This window comes from Patiria miniata, unplaced genomic scaffold (genome assembly GCF_015706575.1).
Source record: "Patiria miniata isolate m_02_andy unplaced genomic scaffold, ASM1570657v1 HiC_scaffold_1, whole genome shotgun sequence".
Classification (NCBI taxonomy): Eukaryota; Metazoa; Echinodermata; class Asteroidea; order Valvatida; family Asterinidae; genus Patiria; species Patiria miniata.
In genome coordinates this window covers 7,908,536-7,926,267 of record NW_024037047.1, presented here as the reverse complement: position 1 = coordinate 7,926,267, position 17,732 = coordinate 7,908,536, and the positions used below count along the sequence as shown (strand labels likewise).

The 17,732-nt window shown below is 42.0% G+C and overlaps 1 protein-coding gene across 1 annotated transcript in view; it reads left to right on the top strand.

Moving 5' to 3' along the window:
* The window catches only part of LOC119721605 (cytoskeleton-associated protein 5-like), a 73,130-nt gene that overhangs the window by 17,377 nt on the left and 38,021 nt on the right, over positions 1-17,732 (top strand). Inside the window, exons 10-24 of the mRNA XM_038191684.1 lie at positions 952-1,041; positions 2,099-2,263; positions 3,366-3,494; positions 3,969-4,130; positions 5,655-5,750; positions 6,741-6,851; positions 6,993-7,085; positions 7,707-7,892; positions 8,836-8,933; positions 9,615-9,798; positions 11,445-11,693; positions 12,682-12,780; positions 13,364-13,477; positions 14,894-15,022; positions 16,714-16,908. Of these exons, the coding sequence (XP_038047612.1) occupies positions 952-1,041; positions 2,099-2,263; positions 3,366-3,494; positions 3,969-4,130; positions 5,655-5,750; positions 6,741-6,851; positions 6,993-7,085; positions 7,707-7,892; positions 8,836-8,933; positions 9,615-9,798; positions 11,445-11,693; positions 12,682-12,780; positions 13,364-13,477; positions 14,894-15,022; positions 16,714-16,908 (2,100 nt within the window). The remainder of the gene's footprint in view (positions 1-951; positions 1,042-2,098; positions 2,264-3,365; positions 3,495-3,968; positions 4,131-5,654; positions 5,751-6,740; positions 6,852-6,992; positions 7,086-7,706; positions 7,893-8,835; positions 8,934-9,614; positions 9,799-11,444; positions 11,694-12,681; positions 12,781-13,363; positions 13,478-14,893; positions 15,023-16,713; positions 16,909-17,732) is intronic.

Here is a 17,732-nt window from a genome sequence, read left to right as displayed (position 1 = left end):
TAGTATAATAGATCAAATATTGTTACACTGACATGTTTGAAGTTCTGTGTTTGACAATGCTGGAAAAACCAATACAAACAAAACTGTTCAAGTAGTCTGGTTCCTGACTCCACTACAGATGAAATGGATCAATTTATAGATGCCGGACAATTGTAAAGTAAGGGAACCAGACTAGCTGGCCTGCACCCGTTCATGAACATGTAACCAAAAGCAAACAAAATTTGGACTGAAAATAATTTTGTAAATTTGGAGCAGTACTTAAAAAATAGTTAGGTTTTTCCAACGGTGGTCGGCTGACCACCGTTGCAAATGTATACAAAAGTACCATTTTCTTGAAAATGACTTCACACCAGGTGCCATAATTTTACAGGATGCTTTAGACTGTCATTTACCAACATCCTAGTAAGGTATTTCGTAAAAACTTGGTAGTTGTATTTTTCGATGTTTGTAAATGTTGTATATTCCCTTTAACCCAAGATGTAATAAAAATATTCCTTTCACATATACATCTCACAATATCAGGGTTCTTAGCCACTTGGGGAAAACCTCGAAAATGAGTTTTTATTTTTCCAGTCGGGGAAAAGTCAGGGAATTTGGGAAAAACACCACAAAAATCAGGTCAAACTCAAGGAAATTTACAGAAAATGGAAATAAGTTAAAATTATTGCATGCACAGGCTGCCACTCTGTTACATATGGTGTGGAAAGGATGGCTATAAGGGGAGAAGGGAGGCCCTCGCTTGTCAACAAGTTGCCTGTGTATTATCAGTATCTTAGATGCTTTGCTGCAATCACCTCTTGACTTCCCGGCAACCTTGTTAAAGTGCAAATATTTCTCACTGAATTTTTGATATTTTTTAGGAAGTATCGGGGCAAATCAGAAAATGTTTAGTATATAACTGTTTTTAAGTCATACATTTATTGACTGAACACAAACCTGGTCTCTCGGCAGTGTATGTCCACAATACTGGAGAAGTTCAAAGAGAAGAAAATTGCCGTGGTAACAGCCCTTCGAGACGCCTCCGATGCCATCTTCCCATCGGTGAGTAAGAGCCTCCAGAAGGTCGGAAACCAGCCATCAGAGACAGAACAATAGCCTCTTTGCACAAGGGCCCCCTCAGTGGTTACGAAGGGAGAATAAGGGGCGACAACTGAGAGGCACATTTAAATACATTGCCGATGGCACCTGTTCTGCATTCAAAGACGATGTGGGGTTGTGCAGGTTCAGAATTAAAGGCCTATAGGATTATTCGGGTGGCTTGTGTGTAAAGTGCTCCCCTCTCTCCACTATGGCCCTGGTTCGAATCCCGGTCGCGGACCATACATGCCTTATGTGAGTAAGAGTTGTGCGTTGGTTCTCTCCTAAGCCACGAGGGTTTGTCTCCGGGCCCTCCGGTTTTCCTCCCTCCAGAAAAAAAATCAAACACTTTTGATCTCTGGCTGTGCTCCGTGGTCATTGATGGGTCGATGTGGCGGCTGCCAGCGGCCTCTTTACATGCCAGCGGCCTCTTTACATGCCAGCGGCGCGACCATGTTGTAGCAGCATCCTTCGCAATTCAGCTCTTCTGAGCTGCCAGTAAGGATGATTAGCCTCCCAAATTGTTAGTATTTTCATTTGCTTTTCATGCATTTTGTACGTTTTCAATAGTACCACCACTCAAATTCCAAAGAAGAATGTTCAAAACCTAACTGGTTGAATATTCAGCTCAGTGGATATTACTCTTTTCGAGAAAACAGTGAAAAAGCATGCACAACCTTTGTATCACGAAACTCGATTTCACACATAACAATCTACATTTACAAAAATCAGTCGACTGATCGTTGGAAATCACCTACATTTTTTGATTTCTTCTAAATGACAGCAAGCCAGACGGAATAATTTCACAAGGTGTTTAGTACCAGTACGATCTTTAATCCAAGTACGCTTTTTGAGGATAGTTTGTTAGGTTACTTTTGGGATAAATGCAAATGATCCTATAAGGCTTTAATTTACTAGCCCTATAGTTTGAGTGGCCTTCCATTGAAAATGCAACTTCCATTGAAAATGCAACTACATGAATGTGGGCCCTACTGACGTTCTCAACTTTCTTCCGATTCAGACGTCTCTACAGAATATCCTGGATGACCTCACAGCCGCCCTGGAGAACAAGAATCCCTCCATCCGGGCCGAGACCGCCTTTTTCCTGAGCCGAGCGTTCCGGATATGCACCGTGTCCATGCTGCCCAAAGCCGTTCTCAAACCGCTCTGTATCCTCCTAGTCAAGGTATGTCATCAATCAAAAAGTGCAGGAGTATCATGTTTAAAACCAGTTGGTGTTTTATCAACCGTTTAAAACTACCCACGTGATGGGCTCTCGACCAATAGGAATGGGTAAACTTTCTTAGGTATTTATGAGTATTTGTTTAATTCCCAGCGCCTAGCCATCCCCCCTCCCCCCGAAACCCCTCAAAAAACTGAAATTTGCGCTTCGCCCCAAAAACAAATCCCTTTGCCAAAAAAACAAATTATCGCCGATATTCTAGGAAAATGCTGGTTGAGAAAAAAATCGGTGTTTTAAATACGATATCGCCCATATTTAGATATTTTTCAAAGCTTATGCGATTCCATTTATTTTGTAACGAATATTGTATCGCGCTGATATTATCGTATCGTCTAGCCCTATTAGGTCTACGTGACTGCCATAGATGTGGACAAACTAGTTTTGGACAATTTTTCTGTAAATGGCCCCTTTTTTCCTAACTTGAGCTTTATTTTCAACGCCGTGTTCACCATACACCACCAAGATCTTGTAGTAAAGGAATGTCTTAAAACAATTTGAACATGTCTCTTCAATTTTGAGATCTTTGCCCTGGAAAAGTGTAAACTTTTTTTTGGACCACTTCGTAGATGGAGCATTTAACAAAGCAATTCCCCCATCACCAGATATTTTAGAGATTTATTAAATGTATCAATGTTCGACTTTCTTACATGAAATGGCCCCAAATAGATTTTATATGCAAAATAATCCACGGCTCTATGGATCAGGCATGCAACTTTTCCTAGGATCCGCTGATTTCCTCTTTTTTTAACTTTACTGAATGCCATTTGAAATTGAAAAACACTGTACAAAGTCTTGTGTGGTTTGGAGTTTCCTCGTTTTTTCTAAATTCCCAGTTGCATGCCTGATGGATAAACGCTTATGTCCCTTTCTGTAAACCCCTCCCACGGGTCTTTCTGTTTCTGTGATACTCATGAATAGACGCTTTATACTTTCATTGTCCTAGACAACTGAAAACTGTCCTAATTGAAGGTGCCCTGTGCTGTGTTGTTGATTTTTCGATTAATTCTTTATTTCAACTGACCTCTGCATCTTTTCCTTTTGACAGAAACTCGCTGACACGTTCCCAGACGTTCGCGACGGAGCCTCGTTGGCGCTGGCCACTGCCCAGAAGGTCGTCGGAGAGAAGCCCATGATCCCCTTCCTATCTGACTTGGACAAACTCAAAATGGACAAGGTAAAGTGTACTCCGCTTGTCAGCAGAAATTTGGATTCCAGAGTTCCTGAGTCATGCCAAACCAAACGATTCCCAAGCTTTAAATAAAGTACATAATCTGGAGGTTGCAGGTTCAAACCCCGCTCCACTCAATTTCTTCGTTCAAATTAAAAAGTCGGAGAGAAACCATGTTGCCCTTCCTAAACGACTTGGACAAAATCACAATAGAAATATTTCTGTTCCCCGGGATGGATGGGAGTCCATGGCAGTTTACCACCAGCTAATGCCGGCACCAATTTACACTCCTGGTTGGAGAAAGGCAAGTGGGGGTAAAGTGCTTGCCCAATGGCACAACATGGCCAGCAGCTGGATTCGAACCCCTGACCCTTTGGTCATGAGCCACGAACCCTAACCACAAGGTCACACCCGCATGGTTGATGTAAAATGCTCAAAATGAACACATACTAATTAAAAGTTATTGTTTTTTCCGGACAGATCAACGAATGCGCCGAGAAGGTGGAGCTGAACAACGGCACCGCACCCAAGAAGGCCAAGCCCAAGCCGGAGAAGAAACAGGAGCCCAAGAAAGAGGCTGCCGCCGCCAAGGCCCCGCCTCCCAAGAAGGCCGGTACCAGACCAAAATCAGCAAGTGCAAAGGTGAGTTGGAGACTTCTTCCGGAAAATTGTTAAGGAAGTCAATGAGACTTCAGCAGGGTTCCTAGCCTATCTGTGAATCAGGGAAACCTTGAAAATGAGTTTAGATTTGTCCAGTTCTAGGAAAAACTGAGGGAATGGGGAAAAACACAAAAAAATTAGAGGAAAACTCATGGAATTTGACAGTGACCTAGAAGGGAAAGGTTTTTTGCTAGTTTGGCATATGTGCATCATGTGCCATTTGTCCAAGTTGTGTCCAATGACTGACTGGCTGTGGTAGGTTTTTTTTAGTGTTTATGCAGTGTGAATATTCAGGGGTGTGAAATCTCCGCTATTTAGCGGATTTCCGCTTTTTTGTTCAGTGTGCCACATTTTGTTTTCCGCTTTTTTTTCTTCCGATGGTCCAGATTTCCCCCCCCGCTTTTTCCCCCACGCGTAAGCTTTGATTTTATTTTCCGTTTATTTTATTTTCCGCCGCCGCCGAACGCACGCAATCCGCTCTCTACAACATACACGTAGCTCTTGTGTGCGTGCAAACGAGTATTCATTGTACATGTACAATGTACATACGTACGTACATGTATGTGTGTACTATACGATGCCATGTGCATGCATTTTTCAGCTCGAAGCCGCGTGTGTACACAACATGTAAACAGCATCCGGGGAACCAACAGTCATTGCGCTGTGATTGGCTGCAGATAAATATGAATATTCACACATGCGCCATGAAGCGCGTTGGGACTCTTTGCGGCCGTTCCTGTGTCTTTGCATGTAGTGACACGCGATGATCTCCACAATAACTCGCTGTAAACATCGTCTTGTTGCAAATATAAAGCCTTGAAATAAGACTAGTAGATTGTCGCCGTGCCGCGCCAGTAGAGGGCATCATGCGGGGCAAAGTTCATGTGTGCATTTCATGCACGCATCCTGCTGCGTGTATTCCGCTGCATGCTGATGATACGTACGTTAGTACAGTGTGTCGTTTCAAATGTTTCGAACGTATTTTGACATTATTAATTCCGCAAGATGTCAGTGCAACACAAATGTGTTATTATCCAAAGAGGTTCGGAGTTTGATACGGACATTGACAAGACCGATCCTCAGGTTACGAATCCGTGGAAATGGATTTGGATGGAACACATGTAGTTAATGGGCAGAAATTAGGCGACTCGATCAGAAGCCGGGACACGCGATGACGATGTGTATCATCTGTAGTAAGGAGTTAAAATATGGAAAACGTAGTCGAATTTCCCAGTTTTCATATACAAGTTGGCCATGTGGGCACTTTCAAGCCAATATGAATTAAAAGTTAACTTAAAAACATGCATAAATTGCTAAACATTTTCGACCAATAGTTGGCCCAGGCATGTCAGGAGGCTTTAAAATGCACCACAGAGCATCTACATTTCAAAAAATTTTCGGGGCCCTTCGGCAGATGATTAGGCTTTGAGAATGCAGCATAATAGATGAAGGAAAGCAAAGGCAGTTATGGAGACTTTTTCTACACCTGTTTTTTTTTTTCAACAGCCCACAGGGAAGCCAGCTGCAAAGAAAGGGGCAAAGAAGAAACCCTCCCCGGCCGATAGTGCTGAAGACATGATGAAGTCGGAGCCGCTGCTCTCGGTAATGTCAATCATCAACTGTCTTTTCCAACTTGACCCCAACTCCCTACTGTCGTTTACTAAGTACTGGACCAAGTCCGCCAAAATCCATCAATCACACTGCTTCCAATGCATGCTTTGCTTTAGGCCTCCAGGCCCAAGTCCATCATACTCCATCAATATGTAGTCCAACCAGGCCTGCAGGACCAAGTCCCCCCAAATCCACCAAAATGGGATGGATTTTGAAAGAGTAGGGGAGGTTAGGGTTAAAGGGACACTGTGTCCTGGACCAGCCCAATTGGGCTACAAAACGCACTTTGAATGAAATGATGTTAGTCGGAAAGAACATTTAAAAGTAGGATATAAACATCCACACAACTATCCTTTAAAAATTTGGCCGTTTTTGTGTTATTCCTGTATTATGCGTGCGAGAACGACTTCTGGGTCCACTTTTGCGACCCGAAAAAGTCGAGCTGTTTGGATGCTAGTTGTGATTTCATCTGTACAGTGTTCGCCTTTTGCGGATGTGTAAGAAACCACATTTTGTGCAGTGGTGATTGGTCACCGCTGTTTGCGAGCACAGTGCTGTAAAACATACATTATAATAGACACACAACGTGTATATCGTACATTGAGAACGACAGGAAAAACGTATTCGTACTCCGTCGTGTCCGATGTAAACAACCAGGTTTTTTTTTGTCTTTTCTCGGGAACGGTAAGACATTAGGTTGGTTTCCTTTCAACCAGATGTTTGAAATTGGATAAGTAAACAATCCAAAACATGAAATTTTCAGGGATTTCAGGACCTAGTGCCACTTTTAAAAACAAAATATTTAACCAAAGGACGATCTATTAATTGAATAACCTAGTACTTGTAGGCCTACTGTCTATTCCCGGTGGTTCAAAACCTCGTAACTCAAAAGTGACATTGTCATTGCCACACTCCATGTGCGTATTGTCCTTTTAGCCTCCTTCCAAGTTTTGATGAGGTTTTCTTCTCTTTTTTTTGTAGGATGAGGATGTTCTTGAGAAAGCAAAGGTGGCGTTGTCGGCACCCATCATACAGCAGTTGGAAAGCGCCAACTGGAAAGAAAGACTAGCAGCCATGGAGGAATTTACAACGGTCAGTTCTTGAAGTTCTAGATACTCCATGGCTTTACATGTGTTTCGGGATAAAAGAATGTTTCCTCACCTGTGGAACTTTGGTAGCGTGCACTTCTTCAGTACAAGTTTGAGAAATTATCCTCTGGTTTTTGTCTTACAGAAAATCCACAACATGGACAAAGAGAGTATGGACACGCAGGTATTCATCCGAATCATATGCAGAAAACCGGGCTGGAAGGAAGTCAATTTTCAGGTCAGTGAAGCATCATTTAAAGGGAAGATACAACATTTGCAAACATCAAAAAATGAAATGACTAAATTATCACGTAATACCTACTGGATTGTTAGGGAATGATAGTCTAAAGAAAGCATCCTGTAAAATCGTAGCTTGTGGTGTGCTGACATTTTCAAAAAACTTGTATTTTTCCAACACTGGTCGGCCGACCAGCGAAGTGACTCGAACCTTAAGGGAATATACAACATTTACTGTTGCTGTCATATCCAGAAATGGATGGATTTGGGAGTCAGTAATTTTTCAGCAAATTCTGTTAGACTGACCAGTATAAAGTTTTGTGTTTATGGATGCTGGAAAAACCAAGGAAAAAGGGCTGTTGATGTAGTCTGGTTCCCTGACCCTACTATGCAATTTTTACATGGAGGCAGTTGGAGGATTTTGCAGGATTGAGGTTGCATCCTAGCAAAAATGCCTAGGGAATTAGGGTTATTTGTATACGGAATGTAGAAATTGAACTTGTTTTATTTCTTGTAAATATTAATGACTTAAATTTGTCCCCAAAAATTCACAGTATTCTCACGCAATTTCTTAGCTAGTCTTGAATCCTCTTCATTTGTTTACCTCCTTGTTTTTTTACAGGTGCTGAACGCTAAGATCAGCATGGTTCGCATCCTGGCCGAGAAGGCGCCCTTCTCCCGCCGGACGGCCAGCTGCGTCATCCCCGGCCTGGTGGACAAGATTGGTGACATCAAGTCAGGGTCAAAGGTCAAGGAGTCCATGACGGCCGTGGCCGAGGCCACCCAGCTCGGGTACATCGCGGACGAGGCGAGTTAGAAGCAATTAGACCATTATCAAGTTGCGGCCATCTTGGTTTTTTCCCCATTCCAATCAACAGAACCAATGCGAGGCTGGAAGGAAAAATAGTCTGGTTCTTTTTTTGCGCAAAAACCATTATCATTCAGTACAGTTATTGGATACAGGGAACATGACTGAAATGGCGGCAGCGTGATGAAGGTCTATAGGGATCTAAAGGATCTTTTGATTTTTACACTTGCAGGGTTCCCACAGTCATGGAAAATCCCGGAATTTAAAGCTAACATGGAAAGTCATGCAATTTCTGTGGGAACCCTGACTTCATGGTCAGATATCAGATATGATTTTCAAATTGAAACGATGAGAACACATCCACTTCTAATTCAAACCAGCCAGCCGACCCTGGCAAGCTCGATGGTCGAGTGGTGAGACGTCTGCGCTTGAAAGCAGGAGGTCGTGGGTTTGAGTCCCACCCGAGTGATTTTTTTCTCACAATCATTCGGGGGCAATACTAGGTATACAGAGTGAGTCAAAAAAATTGAAATCCAAATGTTGGGATCATTGTTTTAGGGAAGTTCTGCATGTAGAATTTTCAAAATCTAGGATATGAAAGCCCAATTCATAAGCTTTCTTTTAGTACAAGAATCATTCAAATCACTCATGTACTTTTCAAGTTACGGAATTTTAAACACAACCACCGTTACGGAATGTTGTGTTTATAATTCCGTAACTTGAAAAGTTCACAAGTGATTTGAATGATTCTTGTACTAAAAGGAAGCTTATGAATTGGGCTTTCATATCCTAGATTTTGAAAGTGCTACATGCAGAACTTCAATCAAACAAAATTCTCGACATTTGGGGTTCGGTTTTTGTTTTACTAGCCCTGTATTATGTGACCTTGATACAGCCAAGTATATGTTGTTGATTACCTCTTGTTTGCTTGGTCACTCTGTAGATGGTGTGTTACGCATTCAACGAGCAGAAGAACCCCAAGAACCAGGCCGAGACAATCAACTGGCTGGCCCAAGCGATCCAAGAATTCGGCTTTACAACGTAAGTGCTCAAACCGCCCTTTCTATTACTCCCTGTACCACACGAAACGTCTCGAGTACTCATTCATTCATTCATTCATAAAAGGTTTATTAAAAATTGTCATCACAGCAAAAAAAACTGAATTGCAACAATTATTACAATATTGAAAAAACATGAAGAAATAACATTCAATATATATTTAAAACATTTAAGAAAAGTAAAAGTACTCATTAGATAAAGGTAGTGTAGATCATTTGCAGCTATCCAAAAAGTGACTGGCGTTCTTGGTTTAAAGATAGTAATGGCACTTAACTTCCTGTGAAATTATTCTTTCTGGCATGCTGTCATTTTGAAGAAAACAATGAAAGAAGTGTCATTCAAACGATCAGTCAGGTGACGCATCGTTGGAAGTTTCTGGTAGTAGTTGGTTTTGTAATTCTGCGCATCCATGAATGATGCGCACAAGCGTTGACACGAGGCACACGCACGTGCGGTTGCTATTATTCTTAGTTCAGTGCTCGACATCGCGTAGCTGCAATTGACTGCACATTTTGAATTGAAAACGAGATCCTAGAAAACGAGATCCTCACTGAACAAATACAATGTTATACAATGTAGTATAGGTGCTAATGGGGCAATAAACTGTGAGCTACATTTATTTTGATTTTTACATTTATTTATTTATTATTATTTTTTTCCCAGTCTGAACGTGAAGCCTCTGATCCCATTCATCAAGAAGGCCCTGGCGGCTGTCAATCCCCAGGTCCGGACTGCTGGCATCGCCCTGATGGGTGTCATGTACATGTACATGGGCGGGGTACTACGCACGCTGTTTGAGAGCGAGAAACCCGCGCTGCTGGCCCAGATCGACTCCGAGTTCGAAAAGGTCAGTTAAACATTTTTCTGAAATTTGTGAGAATTTACTGAAGAAAAGTTGATTCTACTAAGCGATTAGAACTTAAAACCCATGATCCCTCTGAGTGATTCATAACAACTGTCTGTGACATTAGGAAACAAACATCACATCCACTGTTACTTGTGACCAGACTTGGGAATTGACTTGTGAATAACTTTTGATAGGACTTGTGATTAACTTGTGATATGACTTGTGAACTGACTTGTGATAGGACTTGTGATTAACTTGTGATTAACTTGTGAAAGGACTTGTGATATGACTTGTGATTAGATTGTGATTGACTTGTGATAGGACTGGTGATTAACTTGTGAAAGGACTTGTGATATGACTTGTGATTAGATTGTGATTGACTTGTGATAGGACTTGTGATTAACTTGTGAAAGGACTTGTAAAAGGACTTGTGAAAAGTGTATAAGTCTCGCCAGTCCATGATTACTTTATATTTGAATGTCCTCATATCAAATTTTGACTAGTCTAGTCACAGACTGCGTGTTTGAATTGATCCAATTGTTATCTGTGTGATTGATTGAACAGAATTTGAGGTCAACAATTTTAATTTTATAATAGTCATCAATTCACAGTATTTTTAATATGTTATAAATTGAAATGCTTTCTTTTGTTTTGAAATTGTTTTTATTGCCCTTGATCGGATGGGCTCAGTCGGGACACAAAATTAATGCCACAAAAATGAGGGCATTACACACATTGTAGATCCTATACATGGTGTCCGGATGTGCTGTATTCTCGTAAAATCTCGCAGGTTTTTGAGGTCAACTTACACGCTCTATAGATTTCGTTCAAATGACGTCATTTCCTACAGACCATCCACGTGCATCGGCATTTTGCTCGTCAACTAGCATAACGCGCATCGGCTGTGTCACATTTCGAACACATTTTGAGCAGCAAGCGCGCGTGTTTGGAACATTTTCAACACTGCGCAATGTGTGCTTTATTGCGTACAATACACAATTGCAGTTCTCCTACAGAGATGGCCGCCATTGAGTATACAAATATTGGCTCCGAGTGAAATGGGAGGAATGTTATCGCAAGGTAAAATCTAAACCTTTCCATTTCACGAGGCGAAGCCGAGTGAACTGGAAAAGCCACTCAGTATTTGTTTTGTATAATTGACATATATAGATCCTTGTCATTTGATATATTTGAACTTTTATTTCAACATAAAATTGGTGGAAAATCTATTTCTCTCCTCCAAACCACCCCTTCACGAAAATGTTTGAACCCAACTCTGTAGCGCTGGCTCTTTGGAACAATACGTGCTACGCGCAACGCTGAACGCGCACACCAGCATGCATTTGCACACAAATACCGTGTCATGGAACAAGAATGATCCTAACTGTTGAATAGTATTTCCCATTCCCCATGGGCGAAGGGGATTTTTTGAGTCCCGGCGTGAATGGGAGCAATAACGAATGTCACGTGATGTGAGTTCCACCAATCAAATGACAAGGATCTGTATGTCAGTTATAAAATGAGCCCTATTGACTTGTAATTAACTTGTGATTGGACTTGTGATGGACTCAACTACCACTCAGACTTTTCCAAGAAGATAGGAGTAAAGATTCCTGATATCCGAAATGTTGGGTTTTTTTTCACAGGTGGCAGGCAACCAGCCACCAGCCCCCTTCAGGGGACTGAAGTCGAAGGTGCCAGGCGCTGTTGGCGAGGACGAAGATGAAGACGAAGATGAAGAAGTTAACGAGGACGCACCAGGAGGCGGAGGAGGAGGAGGGATGAACCTGGCGGACCTGGTCGAGAGAACGGACATCTCGGGGCAGATCACCCCGGGACTGATCGAGGAGCTGGGAGACCAGAAATGGAAGATTAGAGGAGAGGCTTTGGAAAAGGTAATAAAAACAACAGGTTTTTAACAGTAGATATTATTGGCCAGTTTTAGGGAGTGTTGAGGGAAATTGTAGTCACTGACCAATCAGGTTTTACAGGAGAAATGACCCAAAATGTAAGATCGGAAGTGAGGCTTTAGAAAAGGTAATAATATCAGAGGAGACAATTCATAACAATGGATTTGATTGGTCAGTTTTAGGGGGTTTTGAGGGAAATTATAATTACTGACCAATCAGGTTTTACAAGAGAAATGATCCGACATGGAGGATCAGAGGAGAGGCTTTGGAGAAGGTAATAATACAAGAAATTTTATATAAACAAATTTGATTGGTCAGTTGTAGGGAGTGTTGAGGGAAATTGTAATTACTAACCAATCCGGTTTTACAACAGAAATGACCCAAAAGAAAGATCAGAGCAGAGGCTTTAGAAAAGGTAATGACATCAGAGGAGACAATTCTTAACAGCAGATGTGATCGGTCAATTTTAGGGGAATTATAATGAAGGACCAATCAGGTAACACAAGAGAAATTATCCAAAACGGAAGATCAGGGGAGATGCTTTGGAAAAGCTAACTACACACGACAATTTGTGACAGCAAATTTGATTGGTTGGTTTTGTTGAGTGTTTGGCAATTTTCGAATTACTGACCAATTGGGCATTAGGGATTATTCATAACAGAATACTTGATTGTTTTTGTGTGTGTGATACATTCCAATCCGGTATCACATAAAGGACGATTCATAACAAAAAAACCTGATGGATAGTTTTTTGACGAGTGTTCGGGAAACTGTTCATGAATGGCCAATCAGGTAACTCATAAGAAAAGACATGATTTTGGTCCGTTCTGTGGTGGACATGTTTTTGATCGGTGTAATCTACGTGTAGAAACTAAAAATCACGTTTAAAATTGTCTGTTTTTACTTCTTTTAAATCTATGTGGGTAATTTTTTATAATTTTAACAAAAATATTTCTTGTGTGATCAACTGTAGGTTGCAACGATTCTGGCCGAGGCAAAGCACATCACGCCAAGTTTAGGAGAGCTCGCTGGAGCACTCAAGGCACGGCTAGGAGATTCCAACAAACTATTGGTGAGTTAAAAACCCTCCATGTAAATGGACTTAACCTCATTTCAAGATATTATTTATCCCACGAGCGCGAGTAGAACGCGGAATGATGTAGTACGTCTTTGTCCCACATACCACGAGGCCGAAGGCTGAGTGGTATGTTGGACACAGAGACGCACTACGTTTTCCGTGTTTCACAAGCGCGAGTGGGATATTGAATTTAACTTGAAACACACTAAAGATATAACAAGCACGCTGTAAACACATGTTTCAGTGGTTATCTTTTTACACATGGCTGCAGTAAAATAGCACCATGCGCGGAGTGCGATGTGGACTGTGGTAAACAGGATAATACCACACTGTCGTTGCCCTGGATGGTCCAAGTCGGGATCGAGGAATCAAGTTTTCTGGAAGATAAATTTATCGTCATCATTGACAACAATGAAATTTGGCTTTTTACCGAGACAGTATATAAAACAAGCACGCATACAAACTTTAAACTGCACATACAAAGTAAATTCCATGTTTTCAACAAAAGTCCATCAGTGAAACCACCCTACATATAAAATCGACTTGAACTGTTTATGGTGTGTTTTCTTATGTGCAGCAAACGGCCACAGCCAACATCTGTGCCACAATAGCCAGCGCCATGGGTCCCCCAGTCAAAGCCTACGTCACACGTCTGGTACCCGGACTGTTCCTCCTCACTGCAGACATGAAGGTATGTCATTAAACTTTCTCTGTTAATGAGGGGTTGATAGTTCGATGGAGCAAATATAAACGTGTAGTTTAAAACCAGTTAAGCCCGGTTCATACTCTGCGCGAAAGCGAGCGCGAATTTGTGACGTCGTGGCAATTATTCGCGCTGCGAATTCGTAAAAGTTGAGCACATTTCAACTCGGGCGAATTTCGCAACAAATGTTTTATGATGTCAAATTCGCTTCGCATTCGCGTGGAGTATGAACCGGGCTTGAGTGTCCTGGTTGCCGATAATGGCCCTAGTCTGTCAGAGACCAGGCTCTCCTGACCGGTTTTAAACATCACATATAATATAACTGCTCCAATACACATTGTTCCCGTTGGTAAATACCGTATCGATCAAAAACCATAAAAAGTTGACAAACTTCCAACGATTTGTCTGCCATTTTGCTCCATGTTCAGGCCACTTGTATGGTTACGCTTCTTGCGCGCGGTGTGCTCTACATCATCTTATATGGAGATCATGCCATTGGTTCTCAGGCACCCATTGTAGCCAGTGCGCGTGGTGCACATGTGGCATGTACTGCACACATGTTGCGTGTGCACAGGGTTTGGCAACCGTTTTTAAACATCGCTGTGTTTAAACAGTGGTTTAAGACCACCCACATGACGGCCTCTAGACTAATAGGAATGCTTAAACTTTCCTAGGTATTTATGAATTGTTTGTCAATTGTTTCTTCAAGTTTTGGACTTCATTGCTCTCAGTACAACTTGTGAGGGTCAACGCTAGAGTTGGAAATTGATTGAAACCTCTTTTTGTTTCTCATAGAAGTAGGGCTGTTCAACGAAACCGGGTACCTGAGTTCCCGACCGTTAATGTCAGGAACCGGTTCTAGATTATGGGATCGGTACCCATAACCAACTTTACAAATTACTTAGTAACTTCTCAGCCAATGAAAAAGAAAGGTTTTGAAGTCATTTGTGGGGAATTTTCAAAATGAAAACCAGGCCACATGGGAAAACAAAACATATTCCACATTTATGACACTCGCGAAAGCTGCAGTTTACACCGTAAAGCTATAAAGCTCACTGTACACACTTGTATCTTGCTGTATTGATGCGCCGATGCCGTAGTATTATCATGCGGACCTTTGTAAACAATCTCAAACAGCAACTTCCGAGATTTGAATGTTGGAATGTTTGGCGTTGGGTTTCTTTAACCGGTACCCAGGTACCCGTGTTTTTGTATCAATCGGGTACCCGGTTCCTGTACTACCTGTAAAGGCACACCCCTACATAGAAGGGAAGGTGTCAAAAGCTATGCAGTTGTTTTAATCCGTTTATTTCTCCGCTCAAAATGTGACTTCATTTTTAAAATGATTACCACATACAGAACATATCGCATTGATTCGTCCATATGTGGTTTCTTGTCTTGCAGACGGCTGTGAGGGCAGCAGCCGTTGCCGCACTCAACGCCTTTGAGGAGCACGTGGGCCTGGCGCCGTTCATCGAGGACGAGATACTGAGCACTGCGCTCAACGTGGACAAGCCGTTCCTCAGGATGGAGGTGAGAGAAACCTGTCATGAACTTCAGTCGGATCAAAATACTTAACAGGGCTTGAATTGAACGACGGCCAGTGCCGTCGTTGCCTTCTTACTGGCCGAGGTGCCCCACAAAAAATCCGTCTTCACGGCCAGTTTTGCCTTGCCCCATAATTACCTTGGCCGTCGTGCCCTTTTTGCAAAAACATGCATCAGCCTATTAAAACCACTACAATCCTTGATTCCAGTTGTTTTTCCACACATTGACAATGTATTTCGATGCCATGCCAGCCCGATCAGTTGTCTTAATATCTCGCTGAATCAATCACAAGCGCGCAGTACGGCCGTGGCCGGCCGGCCAAACACCGTCGATTCCCCACTGTACGATGTACACACACGTACGTACGTACGTACGTACATTGACAACTGAATCTCCAGTTCCTGTATGTGCCGATACTTCAAGAAGCGACACCCCCGCCGCAAAAATATATGTCTGTATTCGTACACACACATACCAGCAGGAGTACGTACGGCAGATCTTACGTGCAGTCAACCGACTTTCTTTTTCTCTGTGCTTGCATGCGCGGGACAGAACGCATTGATGTTCGTGTACGAGGCAAACGAGCTCGGGGCATAGTCAAAACACGCGTGCACATGGCGTTCCGAATTCCGATTGTCAAAAGCGGACATTGTAAATGGCGATCGTGTTTTAATTATGGGCCTGATTCCCTAAGAGAACAAAATCAACTTTTAATTCACATTAAGAACATGCAGGTAGGTTATAGATAGAGGGAAGGGTTTCGAATTTTGATCGCTGATATAAATTCGCATTTTTTTTAGCCGGCCTCTTCTGCAGATATTAGTTTGGCCTTGGTGCCTTCCCAACTGGCCTTGGTGCCCTCTATAATTTTGCTCCATTCAAGGCCAAAGTGGCCTTACCCTAAAAATTCCCAAATTCAAGGCCTGACTTAAAATCAAGTGGAATAATTTTCCAATCGTTGCTCTGTTAAATTTGTACTGGTAGTGTATTTAATTGTTTATTTGTGTATTTTAATTTCCACTTGTATCTGGGTAGTTAGATTTTTACGACATTGTGTACATGTATGTACTGCGCACTTGAACACTAATGTGGAATCTGCGCAATATAAATTAATTATACGTGTAATGGTACCATTAAGGAGACGCGTTATCGTAATTTCTTCGCACGATAGGAGACATCTGACAATGTCTCCCTAATGTCACAGCTCCCATTTAGAGGCAAAATTTTATTGTTGCAATTAGATTATATTTGTTGCTCGTGGTCTAATTAGTAAACATACCGAAATTCGTGGAAAAAGGACAAGGGACTATTGGGTTAGGGCACATTTAAGTTTGAAAAATGTTGTGCACAAGTCTATGGGGATGGCTCCCAAATGTCCAATCCAGGGTAATTATTATTATTATTATTATTATTATAAGTGAACAAATTTTGCACTCTGCCTTTGACAGCTCAAACTAAATTATTTTGCTATTTCATTTTAAAAAGTCTGAGCACTTTTTGTACCTTAATCTACCCCATTGTGTTTGACCTTTGAGGCGAAATTGGCCGAAATTGATGTGCGAACTTGCTGGTCAATACTTACCGTGACACCATGACTTTTGGATCCTCCTTCACATTTTATGCAGAGTATTTCGTGAAACGTAGCCTAACTCCCTCAAAACATTACCCCTTTTCAGATATTCGGCTGGTTGGCTGAGAAGCTAGCCAAGTACCGCACCCTACCCCCTGACCTGGCCCTGTCGGTCCATGTCCTGTTTGCCGCCTTGGAGGACCGGAGCGGTGACGTCCGCAAGCAGGCCCAGGCTGCCCTGCCGCTCTTCATGATGCACCTGGACTACAATAAGATGGTCAAGATGACCGGCAAACTCAAGGTGAGTTGCCTTTAGGAATCTGCTAAGCACTGAAGACATTCACTGTGCACACAAAAAAAGACCCATTACCTGCTAAAATGTTGTGAGATTTCATTTCTACTGAAGAGTTCTCTTCTGATATGTGCTTAGCTTATAAATTTCAGACATGCAAGTTTTCCTTGGATCCGCTGATTTTTACTTCTCATGAATGCCATTACAAAAATGAAAAACACTGTACAAAGTCTTGTGTGGTTGGAATTTCCTCGTTTTTTTTTCTGTATTCCCAGTTGCGTGTCTGAATGTCGTGAGATTTAATTTGTTTGACGAGTTCCCTGTTGATAGTTCCTAGCTTATACATTTGTTAAACAATATTTTTTGCCAAGAACGTGAAGTAGCTCGACAAGATTGCCCGCGGATCTTTTTTTTTTTACAGCAATTTAATGGTAGAGTGTATCATTTGCAGCTATCCAAAAAGTAACTGACAAAAATATTGTAGAAAAGCTTACTTGGTCTAAAGATAGTGATGGCACTAAACTCCCTGTGAAATTATTCTTTCTGGCATGCTGTCATTTTAAAGAGAACAATAAAAGAAGGTCATTTCCAAAGATGCTTCTTAAGACACAGTTTAGGAAATTTCTGTTAGTCATTCGTTTTTAATTCGGCGAAGCTGGAATGGGTGCGCGTAAGCGTTGACACGACGCACAGTCACGCATGGTTGCTATAATTCGTCGGTTCAGTGCGTGACATCGTGTGTGTTTATGCTCGGGTGTCGTTTCGGGCGCTGCAGTGGGTAATAGGCAGGGCGGTTTGGGGCGCTACAATGACTAATGGGTTGAATATATTCT